Here is a 26,562-nt window from a genome sequence, read left to right on the forward strand (position 1 = left end):
GAAAATTGTTCCAGATGCAAAGATAAATCCACAAATAACTTCAGCTGAAATACAGGACTCTCTGAAAAATTGTGGTGTGGCTGTTTCAAATTGCACAATAAGGAGGCACTTGAAGAAAAATGGGCTGCATGGGCAAGTGGCCAAAAAGTTAAATTTTGGTCTCATCACTCCAAATTACTTTGTTCCAGAAGTTTTGAGGCTTGTCTCTGTGCTGTTTGGCGTAATGTAAGCGGGATACTTTGTGACATTTGCGCAGCAATGGATTTCTTCTGGCGACTCGACCATGCAGCCCATTTTTCTTCAAGTGCCTCCTTATTTTGCATCTTGAAACAGCCACACCACAATTTTTCAGAGAGTCTTGTATTTCAGCTGAAGTTATTTGTAGATTTTTCTTTGCATCTCGAACAATTTTCCTGGCAGTTGTGGCTGAAATATTTGCTGGTCTACCTGAATCCCTTATTTTCCACTTCTTAGTCAGCGTTTGAACACTGCTGATTGGCATTCTCAATTCCTTGGATATCTTGTTAAAACCTTTCCTGTTTTATGCAGTTCAATTACCTTTTCCCGCAGATCCTTTGACAATTATTTTGCCTTCCCATGACTCAGAATCCAGAGACATCTGTGCAGCACTGGATGAAAGATGCAATGGTCTGTCAGAAGCCCAAAAACTCACTGACCTTTTATACACACACATTAATTACAAACAAACAGGTCACAGGGTGAGGATTGGAACCTTGATTAGCCATTCAAACCTGATTGTGTCAACTTTTGTGCATGTTATCAGATCAAAGTCACTGGGGTATGTAAACTTTTGATCAGGGTCATTTGGGTACTTTCTTTTGTCATTTTGATATAAAAAGAGTAAACACAGTTGTTTGCCAATAAATAGCTTCACACAACCATTAAGCATGAGTGGAAGAAAGGTTTCTGTGTTATCATTCATATTCTCTGAAGAATGGCCAAGAAATCATAAATTCTCCCCTGGTATGTAAACTTATGAGCACAACTTTATTTAAGGGGTGCACAAAAAATCGATCCTCCTCTACCCCAATTCTAAACCAATTCATAATTGTCAAAAATGTACAAAAAATAGATTTTTTTGATTTTTTTTATAAGAATCTTTTTTTTAAATATGTGTTAAAGCCATCTCCATGCAACCAGAAGGAGCTTTTCTAACCTCTAACCTGTTTTGAAAAAGGTAGTATACCAAATATTACTATGCAAACATCGGTTTGAATTGAAAATCGATTCTGAATTAAATAGTCACCCCCAGGAATCCGAATCAGATCCAAATGTCAAATGTTAGGTGCCCAAAGTTTTACACTCCTAATGTTTTTATTGTGTCTATAATTTGTGTAGCAGTCTACAAAACGCTAACTAAGCATGAAAAACTGTTGTATTATAAGTGAGGTTGTTTTCTTACTATTTATGGCTATTTGTGGTCATTAGTGAATAAACCTCAAACAGAATGATGGATTCCCTCCAAGGTGTTGTTTATAGTATGACATACGATTGGTGAAAAATGCGCAGCACACAATTATTTCGGCGTTGTTCTGGCACCATGTCCAAATGTATGGTCCTTTTGTGTGTTTTATTTGCAACAATACAGTCCTACATTACCCAGATGCACCGAGACCCGGCTGCTGTTATGCGATTGCTTTGCACCGAGCACATAGCGGGTGGGGGCGGGGTCGACACCAAAGGCCACAGCCAATCAGGGGCAGCTTGTCATGGCTGTCAATCAAGCAGCCATGACGCTAGTATTTACATGGAGACAGTGTCAGCCAATGAGGAGTCAGCACAGGAGAAGATTTGGCCGTAGCTGGCCAATGGCGTGGCGGGGCTCATAGGGGGGTTTTTTTAGGCAGGGAGGGAGTGCATAATAATCAACATATTAGCCAAGGTGCTTTTTACATATCGATCGATCTATTGCAAGCTACTTGGAATCCGCACAGCGTTGTGGACTTTTTGGACCTTACATCTCTCTTGGTGCGTGGCCTTGCCGGGTCGTTGACGAGCAAAATGCCGAAAAGGAAGGTGAGTTTTTTTCTTCACAATTTAAGCGGTTGAAAAAAAAAAACAAGCAATGAGCGTGCAGGGAAAGCTAAGAGACGTCATTTTGCTTTAAATGATCTTTCAGCGCCATACTTTCGTGGTTTTCATCCTCATTTAGCTGTTTTTTTTTTTTGTCTGTCTTCGTGGACAGTCACAATGTCACGGGGACACGACGAGAGGATAAATGCATATATGGGCTGATGGCGGTCATGAGACCATTTAAAACGTTTAAAAGATAATCATTTTAAAAATGATTATATAAATGAAGGCCTCCGTGGATGTGATGCAATAAGCATTGGCATCTTTGTGGATGCTACCATTGTGTGCGAGTGTGCGCGTGAACGTGTCCGTGCGTGTACGTGTCTGCGTGTGTGCGATATTGTGTTTGAGAGGACAGGGGGGCGGGGGGTGGGGGGGATTGGTATTTTGGGCCCATCCTAATCCAACACTGGCACCTCCTGGCTGCCCCACATCAAGTTAGGGCTGATTGCATCCATGCTGCCCAATACTCACTGTGGCATTTATATTTTTGGATTGTTTCGTAACATAACATGTACAAAACATCTTTAATTTCATGGTCGAGATAAGAAATAAAGGCCATCAAATACCTGCTCAGTGGCCTTGTGGTTAGAGTGTCCGCCCTGGGATTGGTAGGTTGTGAGTTCAAACCCCAAAGTCACACCAAAGACTATAAAAATGGGACCCATTACCTCCCTGCTTGGCACTCAGCATCAAAGGTTGGAATTGGGGGTTAAATCACTAAACATGATTCCTGAGCACGGCCACCGCTGCTGCTCACTGCTCAACCCTCACCTCCCAGGGGGTGGAACAAGGGGATAGGTCAAATGCAGAGGATAATCTCACCACACCTAGTGTGTGTGTGACAATCATTGGTACGTTAACTTTTTTAACCTTTTAAATCACCAAAATCATTACCGGGCGTGGCCACCACTGCTGCTCACTGCTCCCCTCACCTGCCAGGGGGTGGAACAAAGGGATGGGTCAAACGCAGAGGTTAGTTTCACCACATCTAGTGTGTGTGTGACAATCATTGGTACTTTAACTTTAAATGTTGCATTGATGCAGTCGGAAACTTTGTATCGTATTGCTTTGCTTGACTGTTAAAAATGGAGAACATTTATTTTATACAGTTTATATACATTGTACAAAAAATACCAGGATTTCACAGCATTTGACAGTATTTTTCACAGTAAAATGGTGTAATCAAATTTTGCTTTAATAGTAAACAAAGTCCTGTGAAAATGACAATTTCCTTATATTTCACAGCAATTACCTGTTATTTCAGAGTAAATAGCATGGGTGTCAAACGTACGGTCCGGTTTTATCCGCCGCGGGATGAGTTTGCTAAGTATAAAAATGAGCCGAAATTTTTGAATGAAAGAAACCGCTGTTCTAAATGTGTCCACTAGATGTCACAATAGCAATTCTTTGTATCTTTGTAGATGATGCTACATATGTAAAAAAACACAAAAAAAAAACACATGATGTTAGTACATCAGTTGAGGAAAATGAGTAAACTACATAAATAACATGCTGTAATTTGATTTTGATATAATTGTTTTATCTTGATACCAATGAGTTGACTGATTAACATTATCACATAATTTATTCAGAAAGTATAAATAACGACAAATAAAGATATAATACTATTAACCACAACATGTAAGTGTAAAAAAACAAAAAAACAACAACAATATGATTTGTACATTTTCAGAATGTGCTTGTTCTATTTTTAAACAAAGAAAACAATCTGAAATTTACCAGTCCGGCCCACTTAGGAGTGGATTTTTCTCCATGTGGCCCCCTATCTAAAATGAGTTTGACACCCCTGTCTTATAGCTTTGAAAATATTGTCTCCTAAGGGGTTCCGTAGACTGCGTTGCACACTCTTGTACAGTAACTGACATTATGCTGTTAAAACGAGAGTAATTAACAATAAAACTACAATTGCAGTTATTGTAATTACTATGAAATTTAGTTTAGTTGCATTTAGATGTAACTTTATTGTAATCAACTGTGAAATTTCAGCTTAGCAGTTACTGTAAATGTTATACAGTAATGCAATTACAAGCCAATAATTTGCTGTGAATTTACAATGAACATTTTTACAGTGCAGCTCAACCGTAAAGAGACAGTGGTTATTGGAAGCAGACACAGAGAGGCTATTATTGCCTAAATATGAAAATGATTGCGTATAACCACATTTTAAAACTTTAACAACGATTCAGTAAAATTTGCATGACATTTTGTTCTTATTGACCCCATGGCTGTTTATTAGCAAGTACTGCATATTACACAAAACAGCACCAATAATGTTGTAATAGCGATGCAGAGACAGATAAAGCTGCTCATACTTCAATTGCGGCTACTGTCATCTTGTGGAGTTCAAGTTTTAAAAAGAACAACGTCAGGATGTTGCTTACAGCCACAGCTGCTATTACCATGCACCCTGTGGCCATAGGATTCTGCCAGGTAATTGGAGCATTTAGCCCCCGACATACCTCAAGTATATTGAGATGATGTAGCAACTGTTCTGTGTGTTTGTAACAAAACTTAAAAAATAGTTTGTCTAAGTCGGATACATTGTGGTCGTTTACCACCCTAAACTTATTTTTGTACTTACCAACGTTCCTCAGAGGGAGCCATCTGCCTCAGGGGTTATCGTCCGTCCTGTGGGGGCTCTTTGTGGCCATGGTGGGATGGCTCCTGTGATAGTGTTTACTCACATGTCTCCTCTGTACTCAGCCTTGCATTCATATAGATGCATATGTGTGTGTGTTGTGTGTGCGTTTGTGTTTGGTATCTGTGTCCATGCGTGCGTATGTGATAATGGGTGATTTGGGTCATCGGGGTATTGTTTTTAACTTTGTAAAGCACTTTGCATTGCATTTCTTTTATGTATGAAAAGTGCTTTATAAATAAAGTTAGATTGATCGATTGATTGATACACTTAGCGAGTTATCATACTTTTCCTTCATATTGAAAATGTTTGGCCTTAGCTGTCACTATTTTAACCTTTCCTCCATCTCTTGTTGTGGGCCCTACAGTCTTCTGAGGGTACTGAGGGCAAAGAGGCCTCCAAAGTCACAAAACAAGAGGTAAACCTTGCCGTGTGTGTGTGTTTGTGTGTGTGTGTGCAGTGCTGGCAAAATGTATGTCTGCATGATGATTTGGCCTCATCCTGAGAAGCCGTACTGTACATGCAGTCAGCAAGAAGATCAGCTGAAGATAAGACTCTTGTGGTACAACTGATATGTCTCCTCTCTCTTTCTGTCACTGTCTCTCTCTCTCTCTCATTGATCATCTTTTGCTCCGGTAGCCCACCAGAAAGTCAGAGAGATTGTCAGCGGTAAGTTTGGTCCCCCTCAGCCTTGCTGTCGTCACTTCCATCCTCTCCTTCCTCCTGCATCCCGTCCACAAGGCCCAGTAACACAAGCTCAGTGTTGAGTCATCCACCGGTTACACACAGCGTCTACAATTGTCTCGTATTCTTGTCTTATTGCTGTTGTCTTTAGTCCACTCGTGGTCCAATGTGGTGTAAGCAACACCCTGTGGATATTGAAGGCTGCATGATTATGTGTTTTAATTCACCAAAACTAACTATGTATCATTTAGTTAACTAATCAGAGGTTGAATGGGAGCCTTGAGTCTTAATTGTACTTTCAAAAATACATTTTGAAGTTTCACAAAGACACTTTTGTGATCATAGTGCACAAAGCGTGGTCCAATGGCGGAAGTCCATTGGGACGGCCAGTCTCAGGTCCACAACAGTGATCTCTGACCTCACAGGCAGACTAAATGTCCACAGACAACTCCAGAATTTTGTCAAAAGTCTTCCTCAAAGATGTGGAAGCCTGTCACTCTGCAATGGTAGTAGATATGTGAGCATTGCAGTCTAGGATCATGCAGCTTCACCACATAGCTTCTGTTTCTATACATGTGGAACTCTTTGCATGGTGTTTGTGCATGTGTATTTTTATGTACTGTTGCATGTTCCTTGGTTTCACCTTTGTAGCCTTTTAACTTACCTTTTTTAACAATTAAAATGACTGATATGCTGTTTTAATAGTAGTACTAGGCTACAAAGCAAGTAGGGATGTAACACTATGAAAATGTCATATCATGGTTATTGTGACCAAAATTATCACGGTTATCATTATTATTTCAAGGTATTGCTAAATGTGCTCAAAAAGTAGTTTTACACACATTTAAGTTTTTTTGTTTTTTTTGTTTTTTTTTACCAAGTTTTGTTTTTTTAAACATTTAAGTGTCTAGGAAATGAGCAGTATGGCTGAGTTTTTCAAAGTGCTGTCATCAATCACATTTTACAATCATTAAAATTGGTTCTTCAACAGAGTTTGTTAATAGAAAAGTTCATATATTATAGAACATTTCTCAATAAGAAACAATGTAAACATGAATAATGTATTCCAGCCTCGACAAAAGTCCATATTTTAGTAAAAGTTTGTACATTTGAACACAATATAAAGCACTATACCGTACTGTATATCAAACAAACATAACAAGGGGGTGATGGATCAACTTTCTATTTAATTACAAAGTCCAAACAACTAGCTGAACTGTTTTTATTTGCAGCCTGCTGACACGCACACACAATGTCACTAGCCCTGTGGTGCACTCACAGTTTGAAATCTCCGAATTCCATAACTTTAACAGCTGGGTCACTACAAGTTCTTGGGGGGGAAACAACTTAAGTCCACTTTAGTTTGTCAGTTAATCTTGATTTGCAGCAAAAGGGAGGGGCAGGGGTGGATCCACAACACTGTGGATACTTCTTGAATGTTTAAAATCGCACATCACTTGTCCATTGCTTTCTTTGGACTCATATCATGCTAACAAAACTAGAAAATGTTGCAAAAAGGCTAAAAAACACTTAAGTAGCACAGTAGCTAACAGAGGCACTATGCTGACTGAATGAGCACTGAAGATCAATCAGCTCGTCCATAATGGATGTGCACAAAATAGCTGCCCTGAGAGGCACAACATGGGTGGATGAAACCTACATACACTGAGACAATGTTCGTACACCAAAGCATATTTTTATTCAATCTGTGGTTCGTGAATTGAAAAGTTTGTACATTGAGGGGTTCGTAAATCAATGTTCCTCTGTACTAACTGTTGTAAATTTTCCCACGGTTTATCATTATACTGGAAAGCGTTGCATTCTTGAAAGCATGTCATTATTACTTCTATAATTAGGAAAATGTTGCATATTAAAGAGTTTGTATAATCTTTATTGTGGATGGCGGTCTATTAATTTTTGAGGAATCCCTAATCTTGGATGAGTTTCTTAGTAGTGCCTTTAGCTTAATTTACAAGTACAATTAAAGTTACTTACAAAAAACAAATGATAGCAACAAGCTGGCTCAGTCTTAACAAGGTTCTGTTGATTCTGCAGAAGCCTGCGCCACCAAAGCCCGAAGCCAAGCCCAAGAAGGTCATCTTCAAGGTAAGAAAAAAAAACACATACACAACCTGTCATGAACAATGTGCCGATAACTCAAATAAATAACTACAGTTTTTGTTCGTTCAGTTGTGGTATAAAGTGTGTTTTCCCTGTAAGAGAGTCAACAAAATGTCTGAATGAACTGGTTTGGAAGCTAAAAGCAGGACAGCTAACATTTTCAATATTTGTATTTATTCAAAGTACAAAATATTGTTATTTTATTTGGTATGAACAAAAACAGTAGGGATATTGCAATTAGGGTTTTTTTATGCAACCGATTCCTACACTGATCATTCATGAGTGAGATTGGCCGATACCAATCACATATATTAACTGTAAACGTTTTTATCTATTCATGGTTAGTGCAATTGACAGTGTAACAATATCAACACTATTTAAAATGATTCCTTATTCCCTTTTATTACCATATTTTCTGGAATAAGCCACACCCACAAAATGTTTTGGGGAAAAAAGTTTTCCATATATATGGGCCGCAGATATATACATTGCAAAATGAGCTATTTACACAGTAAGATTCTGTAAATTATCATTTACAGACTATAATTGTTTCCAAATAGTGTCTGTAACACGGTAGTAAAACAGTTGATCAAACAAAACAGAAGCCATTGTCATGGACCCACTAGCTGCAGAAGTTAGCTCTCCAATCAGCTAAACCGGCTCAATAACTCTGCGGTGACGTCTTGGTGAATTTACTGAGGAATTTATGAAACTGAAACAATACAAAAAGGATGCCGTTGTAAGTTGATATTCCTAACACAGACACTCGTAAACATGTTGGCATATTAGCTAATGTTAACGACGCTAGCTTCATTTCATTACGATAGCACGTACAATTATGCATGAAAACACCCCTACAGACATCACACATGGGACGGTTTAGTAAGTATGAATTGTTAAAGTTATACTGTAAAACTTACAAACGTTGCTTGGAGTAATGAATGAAGAATCCATACCAGTAAAAACGCAATGGATGGCAGGAAGACTGAACGCCACTTCTACCTCGACTGTTGAAAGCACCAAATAGAAGGACACTGCAGCACCTGCAATGAGCGAATTCATCCAAAAGATGGCACCATAGCACAAACAGTAAAACACCTTCTCAGTGTTTTTGCTTGTTTTTGTGTTTTTTTTAATTACATTATTTTTGTTTTGGCAGTCAGCAAAGAAAAATACATAAATTAGCCGCTACGCCTTATAAACCGCAGGGCTCAAAGAGTAGGAAAAAAGTAGCAGCTTTTAGTCCGTAATTTACAGTACATACAATTGTTTGAGCTAAACAAAGTAAAAGGCACACAATAACGAAAAAAAGCAAAAACTACTATCTACTGCTCATCTAAATCCTTTGTTTTTGCCTTTCAAGTTATCCTGTGTCTAGCGAATTATACCCTGAATTTGTAACATCAACGAGCCAAAAAATGATTTTGCAAAAATCAAAACAATGTATCTAATCACTTTAGTGTTGCTCATATACTGATATTTCCTTGGTATCAATACCACCGATTTATGAATCGATGCAACCTCTCCTTACGTGTTGTGTAGCCTGGCTGCTACATACTAACAAAGCACTGCCACATTTTCCTCTCTCTCGACTCGTAGTAATCTACTTTCCTGTTAATAGCTGCTTACTATCTGCTGTGACGTGATTGCATCTAGACTTTTTAAAGTTTATTAAGCTCTTATTTCTTGTGTTGCTCCAAGATTGCTTAGCGGCAAGATGAGCAATTAGAGTGCCTCCTCCTGGCTTGCTCTTACTTGCCATGTAACATGTTTAAAAAGCAGTTTATTTTCCACAAAGAGGGTGATGGTTATTAACTTGGGGGAGCGGCTCCACACTGTGCATGGATATACAACTATGTATGGACATACACAGTTAGCTGCTCGCCACCTCTGTCAGCCAAGGGACCACAAAATAAAAAAGGATCAGCCTGAGAGGATAAGCTTTTTAAAGATTTGTGATTGACATTGACTTTTCTATGAAAATTGCCCGATTCCTAATATCCAGTAAATAATCATAATTTAAGATTCATTAAGTTTTTTCAATCTGATTTTCGAGTGTTTCTCAAATAGTGGGTCGGGAACCCCTGGATAGGGATGTCCCGATCCGATATTTGGATCGGATCGGCTGCCGATATTTGCCAAAAATTGCGTATCGGCAAGGCATGGGAAAATGCCGATCCAGATCCAGTTTAAAAAAAACCTCCGGTCCGTGTTTTCCAACGCACCTATTTAAATAATACATTCCACTTTTCTGCTGCTCCGTAATTTCCGTTCCACATTTTCCAGCACACCTTCAACACATCCACAATTCTCACGCAGTTGCTTTTAGCTGCTGGCATTACACGACAGGCTCTTCTCACTCTTTCCTGTGTCTCCCTCTCACAGACAGCGAGCGCACCTTCTTACACACGTCACATACTGTCACGTCATACGTCACATACGTATACGCCCTCTCCCAGCAGAGAGCGAGGTAGCGGCATGGCTAACGTTAGCTGTGATGCTAGCGCAGCCGCTAAGGTGCGCGCCTGCTCAAGCGTCCTCTGCGCACGGCAAATCTATGCCACGCACAAAATCAAATAAAAAAATAAGCGCATAACAATTTTCGACACACGGACACGACAGAGACAACAGTTTTCGTCATCATTGTTCAAATATTGTGACGTCTGTCGAGACGCTTATCTCCATTCGGTGCCACACATCCACACCATCCAAATGCAGAGGCAAAACTTTCCACATCAACAACGTATGAAAAAATTAGTGATTTTTTTTAGTTGTGATTTCCTTCTCTGCATGAAAGTTTAAAAGTAGCATATATTAATGCAGTTTGAAGAAGAATGTTTAAATGTAGACATGCAAGCCTTGAAAGAACATTTTGAAAATCAAGACTACATTTCCTGCAAATGGGTGCATTTCTACCCTATATTTTAACTTTAGATTTATTCTCATATCAAACTCTTTTGGCTGTCTTTTTGACACTTACATCAGGCGCCCCCCTCCACACCCTGGATTATAAATAATGTAAATAATTCAGTGTGATTATCTTGTGTGATGACTGTATTATGATGATAGTATATATCTGATAGTATATATCTGTATCATGAATCAATTTAAGTGGACCCCGACTTAAACAAGTTGAAAAACTTATTGGGGTGTTACCATTTAGTGGTCAATTGTACGGAATATGTACTTCACTGTGCAACCTACTAATAAAAGTCTCAATCAATCAATCAAAACACATAGAATCATCATACTGCTGTGATTATATGCATCAAGTGTTCATTCAAGGCTAAGGCAAAATATCGAGATATGTATTGTGTATCGCAATATGGCCTTAAAATATCGCAATATTAAAAAAAGGCCATATCGCCCAGCCCTAGTTCAATGATGCCATTTCTGTTTGTCATGTATAATTTTGTCTATTTTGTGTTTATCCTTGAATAAACAGGTCAGTTTCTTGTTACCAACCATTGTGTATTATTCAAACTCCCCTAATTCAGCTGGTTAGTTGTTATCAAGAGTACCAAAACCCTTTTCAACATGATTCTGACAACTAAGTAGGCTAAATAACTTTAAACTTTAATACATGCTCGGATAGGCCAGTATCGGTCACTATCGGTATCGGATCGGAAATGCAAAAACACTATTGGTATCGGATCAGAAGTGCAAAAACCTGGATCGGGACATCCCTACCCCTGGAGCTTTGCAGTGAGATGTCGCAAGCAGCAGAATAATTTTTTAGTATTTGTATCTACACTCTAGTATTCTTGTTAGAACAATACACATGCCTTAGTACCGTATTTTTCGGACTATAAGTCGCAGTTTTTTTCATAGTTTGGCCGGGCTCCAGTGCGACTTATATATGTTTTTTTCCTTCTTTATTATGCATTTTCGGCAGGTGCGACTTATACTCCGGTGCGACTTATACTCCAAAAAATACGATACAGTAATTTACTAAGTCAAAATAATGACAAAATAATGACTTACTAAGTCAAAATAATTACAAAATATTGACTTACAAAGTAAATTTAATGACTTACTGTAAGTAAGTGTTTGCAATAAGCGTTTGAAAAAAAGAGTCAAAAGTGGGGCCACATGCTGACATATGTTCAACTCATCATGCTTAATTTATTACAGCATTTGGGAAGCCTGTAGTTGATTGTTATTATGTAAATGTTATATTTTTATCAACATGTGATAGCAGACACCCTGCCATTCAAAACTAGGCTGCTACATTACTAATGATTCTTTCTTTCTTTAGTTTATTTCGAACATGAACACACTTACATCATAATACATCACACAATTTCATATCATTTCATTTTACATCATGCCCGAAAAGGAGTAGGAAGAAGCAAAGCTTATTTAATCCTACCCCTTTCCCACTTCAAAGTGTTTACAAATATATTGAATCATTTACTGACCTTTTTATATAATACAATAACATCTATGAATTAGTATACAACAGTTTTGTAATATGTAATTAATTAATTAATTCAGTCATTATTAACATACTGAGATGAAGAATATCTTATTTTCAAAAGGTTGAAAGTATTTCTCATAATTCTTCTTCTTTGTACTCTGTAAGCACTATTATTTTGAACAACCTCTTAAACTGGATCATATCAATGATTAATGTAACTATAGCTGAAAAAATAGTACAATAGCAATAGGAGAGACTATTCATCCCTGAACACCATGGACTTCATGTAGGCTTTATGATGCAGTTACATTATTATATCAACTATCATAGACAGCTTCAGGAAACTCTTCATTTAACATAATGTAATTTTTTGCTGCTTCAACACAGCTCAATCAACACAGAAAAAGGTAAAGTGAAATAACTTAGTTGTTAACTGTAGGTCAATAATGCTTGTAACACACGCACGCACACACACCGCAAAATTAGCTAACGTTACGCTAAAAGCTAATTAGCCTTCACCTCAAGGACTGCGAGCGAGCTGAGCTGCCGCTTATGTTTCTAGAACGTCATCGGCTCATAGTGATGTTACTAGTAGTTGACTGGGAGGTGTTTATTATAATTTGGGGAGAGTCCGCTGCCTTATGCTTACCTGCTAAACAACTTTCTGCTCACCCCACCGCAGGAGCACTGACTCCATGCGCTCTGAATACGCACTGCTGATTGGCTGTTACATGCGCTTACATGGCAATTTTTGGAATGCACATTTATTGACGAGCTAACAACATTTACGTTTGACGTGTGCTGCAACCTGTTTCGGCAGCAAACTTAGCATCAGCATCCAAAATTATATTTCCCCATCCTGGGTTTTGCCACAGAGTAAAATCCAAACTCAGCGTGATTGACAAAAGTCTTGATAAGCAAAATTCTTGACTGAGCTTTGAATGATTTGATTTGATGCCCTTTGTGCAGAAGGTGGTGGATGAAAAGGGGGCAAAGGCAAAGAAAAGCACCACCAAGGGGAAGAAGGAAGATGGCCCAGCCCAGAATGGAGATGCCAAAGATAATGAGGTATGCAAAACAATCTTTGTATCATCCAAGAAGGCCATTGGTAAAGTTTAATAAATATTGTGTCGATTTGTGTTTGAAAACATGTACTGTATGCACACATGCGCATGCACATAGATCTTTGTGTGTCGTCCGTCTGTCAGTGTGTCATCCATCAGAAGCACAGCTCCCTCCTTGACATCAGTGCGAGGGCAGAGTGAAACAGTCAGCGTTAAGGGTATGGTCGTGTGTTCCTAACCCACACTGGTGTGCGAGTGTGTGCTGTACTAACTCATACTAGACACTAAATTAATAACAATTGCCAAACAGACACATTTTTCAATGAAATGTGGAACGGTTCAGCTTTGAATGTTTTCTAGTTTGGAAATATTGGACTTTGCAAGAAGATCTAAGGTGAGCTTATGTAAAGAAAAAGGGTGATGTCATTGCATTGCTGAAAGAGGATGTTTGTCCAATGTCGAGTCCAATTGCTTTTGCCGCATGCAGCACACAGCCACTAGGGGACATATTGTCATGTCAGTGGTACCTCTATTTTTGTTAGTAGTCTGTTCCAGAAGGTCAGACAAAGACCAAATTGTAAATCATGTTAATCAAATTAATCCGTTGAGACACCCGAAACTATGAACACAAAACTCATTTATAGAGAATAACGATAGTTTTACATGCAGAAAACTAAGCAAAATACATATAAAGACTCTTGTTAGCAAAGACGGCGATGAGAGGGAGGAGGGGAGACCGAGTTATTTCTTGAATTCCATAGTGTTTTTCAAGGGGTGGGGGAAATAGTCAATTCTTATATGCGTTACATTTGGGACGTTGACAGTTCTAAATCGATGAAGAAACTTTCAAATATCGATTATCGTAATATTTTAAATAAAGTAATACAGACAGTTGTAAAATGTGGAACTTGTCAGGGACTTGACAGAGGAAGAACACAAAGGCAAAGTTTGCAGACAAGATGCTGGTGAGTTTATTACCAGGCAAGGGTCGATACACAAAGGACAGTCCAATACAGAAAAGGTATCCAAAAGGTGGCAGGCAGAAGACAAGATCCAAAAACAGTGGTCGATAATGCTGATCAGGAATGAGAATGCTGGGACGTAACATAAAGTACAACAAACTGGCACACGACAGAAAGGCTAGGGGATATATATGGAGCTGGTGATGACCCCAGGATAGGGAACACCTGGGCAGACACAGACAGACAATGATTAGGAACACCTGGGTGGAGACAGAGAAGCACAGAGTCAATCAATCAAAGTTTACTTATATAGCCCTAAATCACGAGTGTCTCAAAGGGCTGCACAAGCCACAACGACTTCCTCGGTGGAGGTAGGCTGTTTTAGTGATATGTTTGACATGATCTTCAAATTAAATGTTATTGTCCAAGATGAGACCAAAATGGAAAAGATGGCAGAGCTCTTACATCAACGGCCGACTCCTGACGGTCCAGGAACATCAGGATGAGCAGAATGAAAGCTGGAGGTGATAAACCGAGAAGGGGCCCACTGACATGCCTCTGGGCCCTTACCCCTCCCAGTCCACCATGTACTGAAGACCACACCCACAGCGTCGAACAGCGAAGAGCTTTTTGACGGTGTAAACTGGGCCAACCTCCATGAGCCTGGCACATGGAGGTGGGCAGGTGGGAGGCACCATTGGGCTGGACTTGGCAGGCTATACTTGACCAACATGAAACGATGGTGAACTAACATGGACCTGGGAAGCTTAAGACAGACACAAACTGGGTAAATCATTTTTGATAATGGAAAGGGTCTAACAAACCTGGGTGCGAGCTTCTTGGACTCTATATGAAGAGGGAGGTTTTTGAAGAATAGCCAACATTTCTGGCCCACAGCATAGGCTGGGGGGCAGGTGCTCTTTTGTGGTCAGCAGCGACCTTGTAGCTCTGTGACTGGTGCAGAAGGGTGTTGCAAGCCTGCTCCCAGGTTTCCTTACAGCGTTGCATTAAGACCAATGCAGAGGGAACTGTAGAGTCTGCGATTGGCAAGAAGAATAGAGAGGGCTGATGACCAAAAATAACATGACGAAGGGACAAACCAGTGGATGAAGGGTGTTATGGGTCAACTCCACTCATACAAGTTGCTTGACCTATGCCAAGGAATTCAGAGACGCTAGGCACCGTACTTTGGTCTTCAGTACTTGGTTCAATGTCTCTGCTTGACTGTTGGACTGGCGGTGGAACCCAAAAGAGAGGCTGACCGTTGACCCCAGCCTGACACAGAACTCTTTCCTAAAAAGGGAGACAAATTGGGGACATGGTCGGACACAACATCCTGAGGGAAACCAGAGGTACAGAATATATGATTAAGTATTACCTCGGCTGTTTCCTTAGCTGAGGAGATTTTGACAAAGTGAATAAAACGTGTCATCTTCGAAAATCTATCTACTACTGTGAAAACTACAGTCTTCTCTTTAGAGTTTGGTAAATCTGAGACAAAGTCCAAGAAAATGTGGCACCAGGGCCGTGGCGGAGATGACAAGGGCCTCAGCTCCTGCAGGGTCAAGGTGTCTTGTCTTTCTTTTCAACAAAGAAGAATCCAGCACCAGTGGGGGATGACGAAGATCTGATGATTCCCGATGCCAACGATTCCTGTATGTACTTCTCCATGGTCCGGCGCTGTGGCATGTACAAAGAATAAGTCTTCCCCATAGGGGGGGGGGGGCAAGTAAAAGGTCTATGAAGCAATCATAAGAACGGGGAGCGGGAAATTACTTTGCCATGGATTTACTGAAGACAGGTGCAAGATCGTGATAGCAGGCAAGTACTTAGGACAAATCAATCTCCTTTTGCTTGTTTGTAGAGGTGAACTTGGACTCCTTTAAACAGTTGTCCTGAAAGCCAGTGCCCCAAGAGATTTATCAGGTTAGCATCTGAACTGGAGACAAAAAGGCAGGAACCTTAACAGTGGCACGCTGTGAGCAAAACTGTACTAATGGCTTGCAAGGAGCAGGATCGCTTAGGGTGAGTCCCAATCCACCATGCGCAATTTCCCCTGAGTTGGCCCTCTTGAGGTGACAGTTTGTCATTAGGTGTCCCCCTTGACCACTGTAAAAATACTTTCCCTCTGTCCTTCTGCGTGTGCACTCTTCTTGGTTAAGCCGTGTCAGGCCTAATTGCATGGGTTCATTCGATGGCAGCGCAAGAGAAGGCATGGCTGCGGGTGGTGTTCTTCCAAGTGTGGGGGAATTGAGGGGCTTTTTCCTCTTGCTGGCTGTGGACACTTGCAACGGGGTCTCCATGGGGACGCAGGCGCTGGTCATATCTTGACAGCAAGTGCGATCAAGTCCTTGAGGTTTTCAGTGAGGTCCAGTGGGATCATTTGTTCCTTGATGTAATTGAAAAGTCCCCCCCAAAAAATGGTTCAAGCAGTGCCAAAGCGTTTCAATTACTCTCAGAGGCAAGTGTGCGTAACTCAATGGCATAAACACTGAAATGGCGCTAGCCCTGACGTAACTTGAGGATGAAGCAAGCCACTTCCCTACCAGGTGGATGGCGCTGAAACACCTGCTCCAGGGCCCTCGCAAATGCTGCATATGTGGTAGATGATTCAGAACAACAACCCCATTCACCTGAGCGCGATCAGTGGTAAATGCCATGGCTTGTAGTCCAAAGTGGAGTTTGCATTTTGTCAAAAATGGGAGTACATCACTCCACTCACCAAAGAACCACTCCAGTCTTAACAGCGGTGAACATGTGGCGGGCGGGGGAGCTGATGTTGAGGATGAGGAAGCCAGAATGAGTGGAGGTGAAGGTGGCGCCATAGGAATATCCGCAGGAAATGCGTTGGTATGAAGCATCATCAACAAGGTGTTGAGTTGAGCATTTAAATCTGCCGCCATCGAGTCTTGCCGCGCTGACAAGTTCTTGAGGCCATTTCATTTGAGAGCAGAGAGCTGTTCCTCTTGCCGAACTATTCGTTGACCTTGATTTCTGAGTGCACCGCGCCCTGTTTCCAACTCCACTGTATACATACTGGCCAGTTCAATCTGTCAGATACTTGACAGAGGAAGGACACAAAGGCAAAGATTACAGACAAGATTAGGGTGAGTTTACAAAGGGTTGGTACACAAAGGACAGTCCAGTACAGCAAAGGTATCCAAAAGGTAGCAGACAGGCGACAAGATCCAAAAACAGGCAGTGGTCGATAACAAGGCTGATCAGGAACGAGAATGCTAGGACGGGACATGAAGTACAACAAACTGGCCGACTACATATAAAGTAACAATATATACAGTATACACACACACACACACACACACACATACACACACACACATACACAATATATATATATATATATATATATATATATATATATATATGTATGTGTGGGAAAAAAAATCACAAGACTATTTCATCTCTACAGGCCTGTTTCATGAGGGGGGGTTCCCTCAATCATCAGGAGATTTTAATGGGAGCATTCACATACCATGGTTTATATAGGGCACAGAGTGGGTGGGTACAGGCTGGCGTAGGGGCGTGGTGATTGGCTCATGTGTTACCTAGGAGGTGTTTCCGTCTGTGGCGGCATGCTGTTACAATTTCGCTGCGCTTGTTGAGGGATGACAGGTCTGGACGGTAAATAATAAACAGTTTCTCTTTCAAGCATAGGTTGCATCTTTTATTACCACTATTGTAAGGTGTGCTGGATGCAAGAATTTGCCATGTTATTGAATATTCAACATTATTGTCTTTGAGGTCCCAAATGTGTTTGCTGAGTTCTGTGGTATTCCGCAGGTTTTGGTTCCTGAAAGAAGCCTTGTGATTGTTCCATCTGGTTTTGAATTCTCCCTCGGTTAATCCTACATATGTGTCGGATGTGTTAATGTCCTTGCGTATTACCTTAGATTGGTAGACAACTGATGTTTGTAAGCACCCCCCGTTGAGAGGGCAATCAGGTTTCTTTCGACAGTTACAGCCTTTGTTGGTTTTGGAGTCGCTCTGTCCGGGGGCCGACGGCTCATTTGCAATTGTTTTGTTGTGGTTTGAGATGATTTGTCGTATATTGTTCATACAGCTGTAGCTCAATTTAATGTTGTTCTTGTTGAATACTTTTCTTAGGGTGTTGTCTTTGGGAAAGTGTTTGTCAATCAGATTGAGAAATTTGTGTCCAATGTTAGTTGAGACGTTTTTGCTGTATGGGGGGTTGTACCAGATGATGTCGTTTCGTTTTCGGTTCTTTTTTGGCTGGTTTCCTGGCGTGGGTTCATAGGTGAGGGTGAAATTGTATCCGCTTTCATCAAGGGCTTTTTGGTACAGGGGGGTTGCTTGGTCAAATTCAGCTTTGCTAGATGACAGCATCGATAGCCTTTTATTAATTCCGGTAGGTATTCTTTTCGTGGTGGTGGGTGGGTGGTTGCTGTCATGGTGCACGTATTGGAGTGTTGTGTTGGGTTTCGTGAATGGTTGGTAGCTGTTATTTCTCAGGTTGAAAGTGACGTCAAGGAAGTTGACGGTTTGCTTGTTGGCTTCAATCGTGATCCGTAGGCCGTTCTCTTTGAAAATTTGGCATATGCGCTTCTTGGTATTCTCGCTGCTCCTTGGCGAGGCGCGACACACTGCCAGTCCGTCATCACGGTAAATACCAAGGTTCAGATTGAGGCTAGCGAGCTGGGAGAGGAGGAAACTCCCAACGAGTTCACACGTTTCTGCTCCGTCAAAACTTCCCATAGTGACGTCAAATGTTGCATTGTTCTTTTTTTGCCATGGTGTACTGTTCTGGATGAGAATGGAGTTTTTTGCGTGGATGATGATGTTTCTTTCGTTGCCTGTGATTGAGTCGTAGTCTGAGGCGAAGTCTCTATATATATCTATATATATATATATATATATATATATATATATATATATATATATTTATATATATATATATATATATATATATATATATATATATAGTCTATACATACAGTATATATGTGTACATATCTATATATTATATACATACATGATACATTTTATATAGATGTATACAGTATGTGTATACACAATGTATATATGATATATACAGTCGTGCTCAAAAGTTTACATACACTTGTAAAGAACATAATGTCATGGCTGTCTTGAGTTTCCAATAATTTCTACAACTCTTATTTTTTTGTGATAGAGTGATTGGAACACATACTTGGTCACAAAAAACATTCATGAAGTTTGGTTCTTTTATGAATTTATTATGGATGTGAAAATGTGACCAAATCTGCTGGGTCAAAAGTATACAAACAGCAATGTTAATATTTGGTTACATGTCCCTTGGCAAGTTTCACTGCAATAAGGCACTTTTGGTAGCCATCCACAAGCTTCTGTAAGCTTTTGGTTGAAATTTTGACCACTCCTCTTGACAAAATTGGTGCAGTTCAGCTAAATTTGTTGGTTTTCTGATATTGACTTATTTCTTCAGCATTGTCCACACGTTTAAGTCAGGACTTTGGGAAGGCCATTCTAAAACCTTCATTCTAGCCTGATTTAGCCATTCCTTTTGCACTTTTGACGTGTGTTTTGGGTCATTGTCCTTTTGGAACACCAAACTGCGCCCAAGACCCAACCTCCAGGCTGATGGTTTTAGGTTGTCCTGAAGAATTTGGCGGTAATCCTCCGCTTTCAATGTCCCATTTACTCTCTGTAAACAGGCCCAGAGAATAATACTACCACCACCATGCTTGACGGTAGGAATGGCGTTCCTGGGATTAAAGGCCTCACCTTTTCTCCTCCAAACATATTGCTGGGTATTGTGGCCAAACAGCTCAATTTTTGTTTCATCTGAACACAGAACTTTCCTCCAGAAGGTCATATCTTTGTCCATGAGATGTCAGATTAAACAAAAATGTAGCTGTTTGTCCACAATACCTAGCAATATGTTTGGAGGAGAAAAGGTGAGGCCTTTAATCCCAGGAACACCATACAAGCATGGTGGTGGTAGTATTATGCTCTGGGCCTGTTTTGATGCAAATGGAACTGGTGCTTTACAGAGAGTAAATGGGACAATGAAAAAGGAGGATTACCTCCAAATTCTTCAGGACAACCTAAAATCATCAGCCCGGAGGTTGGGTCTTGGGCGCAGTTGGGTGTTCCAACAGGACAATGACCCCAAACACACGTCAAAAGTGGCAAAGTTATGGCTAACTCGGGCTACAATGAAGGTTTTAGAATGGCCTTCCCAAAGTCCTGACTTAAACGTGTGGACAATGCTGAAGAAACAAGTCCATGTCAGAAAACCAACAAATTTAGCTAAACTGCACCAATTTTGTCAAGAGTAGTGGTCAAAAATTCAACCAGAAGCTTGCCAGAAGCTTGTGGATGGCTACCAAAAGCGCCTTATTGCAGTGAAACTTGCCAAGGGACATGTAAGCAAATATTAACAGTGCTGTATGTATACATTTGACCCAGCAGATTTAGTCACATTTTCAGTAGACCCATAATAAATTCATAAAAGAACCAAACTTCATGAATGTTTTTTGTGACCAACAAGTATGTGCTCCAATCACTCTATCACAAAAAAATAAGTTGTAGAAATTATTGGAAACTCAAGACAGCCATGACATTATGTTCTTTACAAGTGTATGTAAACTTTTGACCACGACTGTATATTTGTCCATCCTATGGTTACATATGGGATGCGAGTCACATTGTTGTCTTACGTAGTAAAATCAGCTGTTCACCTGCCGGGTTTTTCCTGTTTGATAATAGAGGGGATAAACGAGGAAGTCCTTCTTGAGCTGCTGCCTTGTTTTATCATATATTACAATCTTTGCACATGTCAATGTTTACTTTTGTATATAAATCAACACAAAATCCGTACTTTGGAGCAATATTCACAAACTCTAGGCTTGTTTGCTTCCCGTCGCAGGCGAGCGATGATGGTCTTAGTTGAGGGAAGAGTTGTTTGATGTTGGATGCTAGAAAGTGTCCGGTTTTGTTGCAACAGTCAGCCTTAATGCATTGTTGCAGCTCGATGATGTACCCTGTGGGTGGGCGTGTCACTGATGTCATATTAATACATTTTTGTTTCTAATATATTTGCGTTCAACCGGTAAGTTCCCATAGATCGACTGGTTGATCGCGATCGACGGGTTGGCGACCGCTGGATTAAAGCAAGCTATAACAGACTGAACAGCAACACATAACTTGAACTACTTCAACTTTAACATTGGACGCATCACTGACAACAATGCAATATGAAGTATAAACGATAAAACATTGAATATTAGGAGTATGTGAAAGTTCAACTCCTACTTTGTTTCTTTCCCTGACAACCTCCTTAAAGTTTTGTAATCAATCAGAAATATCATCATCATGCACTGTCATTGATTTAAATATGTGTAATTTCAAATTATATATACGTGTTTTATAATGTCCACTAAATTCAATGAGAAGGAGGTGATGTGTGTGTGTTTGTGTGTTGACTTTATTTGTTGGTTATAGTTAATTCACACGACGAGTGGGAAAAGTTTTTTGGATTGAGTATGTATATTAATGCTGTGCTCAAGTCACTTTTAAATTAAATTTGTGGTCACTGACCATAAATTCTATCTTTGCCCACAAGAGGGCAGCAATATCAATCCAACATCATCAATAGTGCAGTAAATATAGGCAAAAACCCGCTGCGGGCCAATCATTTAGTTAAACTTGTGATGTCTTGCGGACTGCACTGTTTGGCTATAGGAAAACCACAGCAACAAAAACTGTAATCGAAAATAGAATAATTTGAAAAGGTGGTCGTATGCTAACCGAGGTGCTGCTGTATCTGGTATACTGTGATGAAATTACTTCAATTGTTGTAGGAAATGAAGTGAAGTTGAAACTTTTAAAACAGCCATTTGACAAAGTATTTGCAGTGTTCTCAAAAGGCCTTTTTGCGACTCGTGACTATTATCTCTTCAACTTCTCCTCCCTGCAGGCAAGTGATGCAGCTGAGGAGGCAACTGAGGAGAAGGAGTGAAGTTAAAGGACGCCACTTGTTCCTGCCTCGTTCTCCACGGCGGCAAAGTTTTGTTTTCTTTTCTAACCGACAATTTTTTGTACCATACTGATTTTTTGTAGACTTGTGATTCAATGGTAGAGATGAATGACCAGCATCCCTAAATACCCTTTATGTCCACACTCCTCTCGACTTCCTCTTGCTACACTACAGTACGTTCTCACTTTTACGCTACGTGGCAACATCTAGTGTGTGTTATTTTTTTTATGATTAGACAGCTGCAGATGTTCTCCATTCTGACCGCTAAGGTTGCTTACCCTTTTATTGTATCTGGGAGGAAGTGTTGTTTGATTGCAGAGCACTGAAAGAACAAAAAAGACAGAGAACATCTGCAGCATTTTTACAGTTTATGGTTTTTAGAATGGCCCATAGCTCCTTTTGTATGCTCCTTTACTCCTTCCCAAATGTTCAATTTTCCTGCCGCAGAGTGACATAGCAATAAGCAGCGGTGCTTGTGTTCCACTAGCCGAGCGCCTCAATTGGCTTCACTGGGGTATTCATTCTGTTCGCAGAGTATTTTCAAATAAAATAAAAACTTGACTAATTGTTTTTTCTCTGTGACTTTAACTTTTTTTTTATTGTGTACTTCATTTTGCATTATTAGCAAACCGTGTGACCATTCAACTTTCTCAAAAATTCCAGCAAAAAATATAAATGTTAGAGTAACCATAGACCTGGAAATGGATATAGCAAAACAACACTCTTCTTGCTGCTTAGTATGAAATTGCAAAGCGCTTTTGTCTCTGTACTGTACATCACTTGTGATCTAAGTTAAGGATAATCATGTTGTGTGGTTCACTTCTTCTTACACTTATATGACAGCTAAGAATGTTCAAATATAAATGCAAACAAATTAGAGGTGGACCCTTGCTATTCAATCTCAGAGTGCTGCCGTGTGTGTTCCAGAGTGCCTTTTGACAAAGTCAGTGCTTGTGCGGCCATGTATCTCTCTTTTGTTGTGTGTATGTGACAGGTTGTTGGGGTGCCATGTGGCCGAGACAAACACAACTGCTGTGTCAGGAAATGAAAGGTCAGCATTTGCTCGTGCCGGGCCTCCACCCCAAACCGTACTGTCGCTTTGTTGCACAGCTAAGTCTTCATTCATACTTGCCGCATGTTAGTTTTTACAATGAGGGTGAAACAAAAATGACAAAAGATACACTGCAAAAACTGAAATCTAAGTAGGATTAAATATCTCAAATAAGGGTGATATTTGCTTATTTTCTGTCTGATAAGATAATTCTTCTCACTAAAAAGATTTTATGTTAGAGTGTTTTACTTGTTTTAAGGGTTTTGGTCCTAAATTATATCAGTAAGATATCACAGTTTGTAGCTAAGATTTTATGACCTATATTGAGTAAAACATGCTTGAACTAGAATATCAACTGATGCAAAGCTGTGTCATCAACACTCACAAGTATAAAACTACTTTTTTAAAGTAATAATTTTTTACTTCAAGCATGAAAAAAAAAAATCATGATGCTCAGCGCATATCATTATGTCAAGATACTGGCACTAGCATTTACTTAATTTAAGAATATTTTTCAACATATTGAGCAAAAAGGTCTCTTTTTTTCTACCAAGAAAAGTGCACTTGTTATTAGTGAGAATATACTTATTTTAAGGTATTTTTGGGTTCATTGAGGTTAGCTAATTTTACTTGTTTTGGAAAGTCTTGACAAGCCGAATTTTCTTGTTCTATTGGCAGATAATTTTGCTTAGTTCAAATAAAATACTCCTAATTTTTGTATTTTTTTTTTCTTGTTTTTGAACACTGACTTTTTGCAGTGTACTGTGTACAAAAATCTATTACTGGTGGTCACATTGTCCGGAATTATACAGTAGCTACTGTGAGAGTCTGGATGTCACCAATACACAAGTACTGAGAGAATCATCATGTGTGGTACCTGAACATGAATATTGGTTGATTGCAGGGATGGGCAGTAACAGGCTTCATATAGCAAAGCTACGTTGTTTAACTACATTTCCCAGTAGCTTGGCGGCAGCTTCTCTACTTTTTGAACAAGTAGTGATATCCGTAGTTTAGCTACTTTTAGACCCATGTAGCAATGTAGCTTTCATCAAAGCTACAAAAAGAGAAAATGGACTGCGAATCCAGGCAAAAAAAATACAGAGAAAAATCAATGACCTGATGATGAATGAGAACATCCATATGTACGGAGAAAATCCATGGTGATTGGTTGGTGTTCGTATGATGAATCACAATTGGCTAAAGTTAGGGTGAAACATTATGGACTGGCCAATAAGAGGCAAGATAATGCAGGTTATCGAAACCAGGAAGCAAGATCATAACAGTCACGCATTCACGTCACATGTCAACGAGGGAGTCGGAGACAGAGGGACGCTTCAAGCTGACGACTCAAAAAATATATACAGTATATATACTTGATAATGGTAGAGGGATTCTCTCCGCAGATTAGATCTTTCCTTTAGTGATGAAGATGACGTGCAGGAAACCCACAATAATGCGTGTTCTTTGCCATATTCAGACAAACGTATGCATTTAGAGAAAACAATGACCAAAACCTTAGTTTTTAGTTGTTTACTCTGTAAACCAAAACCATAACAGCTCTCTTCATCCAAGACGTCCAACACAAGTTTAATAACACACATTAATCAAATCAAATCAAATCAACTTTATTTATAAAGCACATTTAAAATTTACCACAGGGGTAGCCAAAGTGCTGTACAATGAACAGGTTAAAAGATAAAACGAGTACCGAGCAAACACAACACAACACAAACAGAACACGATAAAAAATAAATAATTAAAATAGAATAAATAAAAACATAAAAACAGGTTCACAGCAGGTGTATTATGGGGCGCCATTGCAGGATGGATATCACTCAGTGTTAAAAGCCATGGAATAAAAGTATGTTTTTAAGAGAGATTTAAAAACAGGAAGAGAGGAGGCTTGTCTAACACTCAGGGGTACGTCGTTCCAGAGCTTGGGAGCAGCAACGGCGAAAGCTCTGTCACCTCTAAGCTTCAGCTTTGTGTCAGGGACCGTCAACAGCAGCTGATCGGCTGATCTTAAGGATCGGGTGGGGCAGTAAGGCTGAAGGAGGTCGGAGAGATAGGTTGGCGCGAGGTTGTTTAGACATTTAAAAACAAATAAAAGGAGTTTAAAATTGATTCGGTAACGCACAGGGAGCCAGTGAAGGGACGCTAAAATAGGGGTGATGTGCTCACGTCTGCGGGTCTGTGTTAGCAGACGAGCAGCAGAGTTCTGCACGAGCTGCAGGCGGGCGAGGGAGGCCTGGCTAATGCCTACATACAGGGCATTACAGTAATCAAGACGAGTCGAGATAAAGGCGTGGATTAATTTCTCAAGATCATGTCTTGATAGAAGCGGTTTCACTTTCGCTATTTGGCGTAATTGATAAAAGCTTTTTTGAACGACGCTGCTGATTTGTTTTTCGAATTTAAAATCTGAGTCAAACTTTACCCCCAGGTTTGTGACACAGTCACTGAGATACGGGGTCAGAGTGCCGAGGTCAACGTTGGGGGAGGGAGAGCGACTTGGACCGAACAACATAACTTCTGTTTTATCTTCATTTAGGCTCAGGAAGTTAGCTGAAAGCCAGACTTTGATGTCGTGCAGGCAGTCAATAAGACGTTGAACCGTGTTATTTTGTGCCATGGGAAAATAAATCTGGCAATCATCGGCGTAAAAATGAAATGCAATACTGTACTTCCTAAAAATAGAACCAAGGGGGAGAAGGTAAAGCGCAAATAAAATTGGGGCAAGGATTGAGCCCTGGGGGACCCCATGTGGTAAAGGAGCTGTAGACGACATAAAACTGTCTACTTTTACACAAAAACTCCTGTCGGTTAGGTACGACCGGAACCAGTTGAGGGCGGCGCCCTTAATGCCCACACAGTTCTCAAGACGAGTGATTAAGGTGGCGTGGTCGACGGTGTCGAACGCAGCAGACAGATCTAAAAGCACCAGGACAACATATTTACCAGAATCAGTGGACAGGAGGATATCGTTAAAAACTTTTAGAAGTGCTGACTCTGTGCTGTGGAGGGCTTTAAAACCGGACTGGAACAGCTCAGTGATACCATTATCCTCTAAGAAGGGCAACAACTGACTGTAGACAACCTTCTCTAATATTTTGGAAATGTATGGAAGATTAGAGATAGGTCTGAGGTTAGAGAGGAGAGAGGGGTCGAGGCTGGGTTTTTTAAGTAGAGGTCGATGAGGTGGCGACTTGTCCAGGGTGTACGCCGCCTTCCGCCCGATTGTAGCTGAGATAGGCTCCAGCGCCCCCCGCGACCCCAAAGGGAATAAGCGGTAGAAAATGGATGGATGGATGGAGGTCGTACCACTGCATGTTTAAACTCTACTGGAACTATTCCAGAAGATAGGCTACTATTGATAATGTTAAGGACACTTGATCCAATAGTAGCAAGTACCTCCTTAAACAGGCGAGGTGGGAGGGCGTCTGCAGGAGAACCAGAGGGCTTCATATGACTAACTGTGTCACTT

The 26,562-nt window shown here is 40.2% G+C and overlaps 1 protein-coding gene across 3 annotated transcripts; it reads left to right on the plus strand.

Annotated features, from left to right (window-relative positions):
• Positions 1-1,846: 1,846 nt before the first annotated feature.
• hmgn3 (high mobility group nucleosomal binding domain 3) lies at positions 1,847-22,604 on the plus strand. Of its 3 annotated transcripts, XM_061929087.1 has the most exons (7): positions 1,852-2,037; positions 5,124-5,174; positions 5,396-5,425; positions 7,496-7,546; positions 12,951-13,049; positions 13,164-13,263; positions 21,965-22,604. In XM_061929087.1, the coding sequence occupies exons 1-7, from the start codon at positions 2,023-2,025 to the stop codon at positions 21,970-21,972; spliced, it is 354 nt and encodes a 117-aa protein (XP_061785071.1). In that variant the 5' UTR covers positions 1,852-2,022; the 3' UTR covers positions 21,973-22,604. The 3 variants fall into 3 exon arrangements, with proteins under 3 accessions (XP_061785072.1, XP_061785071.1, XP_061785073.1); XM_061929088.1 differs by lacking the exon at positions 5,396-5,425 and having other exon boundaries at positions 1,847-2,037; XM_061929089.1 differs by lacking the exon at positions 13,164-13,263 and having other exon boundaries at positions 1,856-2,037.
• Positions 22,605-26,562: the final 3,958 nt, after the last annotated feature.

This window comes from Nerophis lumbriciformis, linkage group LG34, assembly GCF_033978685.3.
Source record: "Nerophis lumbriciformis linkage group LG34, RoL_Nlum_v2.1, whole genome shotgun sequence".
In the NCBI taxonomy this organism is placed as follows: Eukaryota; Metazoa; Chordata; class Actinopteri; order Syngnathiformes; family Syngnathidae; genus Nerophis; species Nerophis lumbriciformis.

Bases quoted from the DNA above. Each gene is read 5' to 3' on its own strand.
- hmgn3 (XM_061929087.1), top strand. The intron at 5,426-7,495 runs GTAAGTTTGGTC...TTGATTCTGCAG, and splicing joins AGTCAGAGAGATTGTCAGCG to AAGCCTGCGCCACCAAAGCC. The intron at 13,050-13,163 runs GTATGCAAAACA...GCATGCACATAG, and splicing joins GAGATGCCAAAGATAATGAG to ATCTTTGTGTGTCGTCCGTC.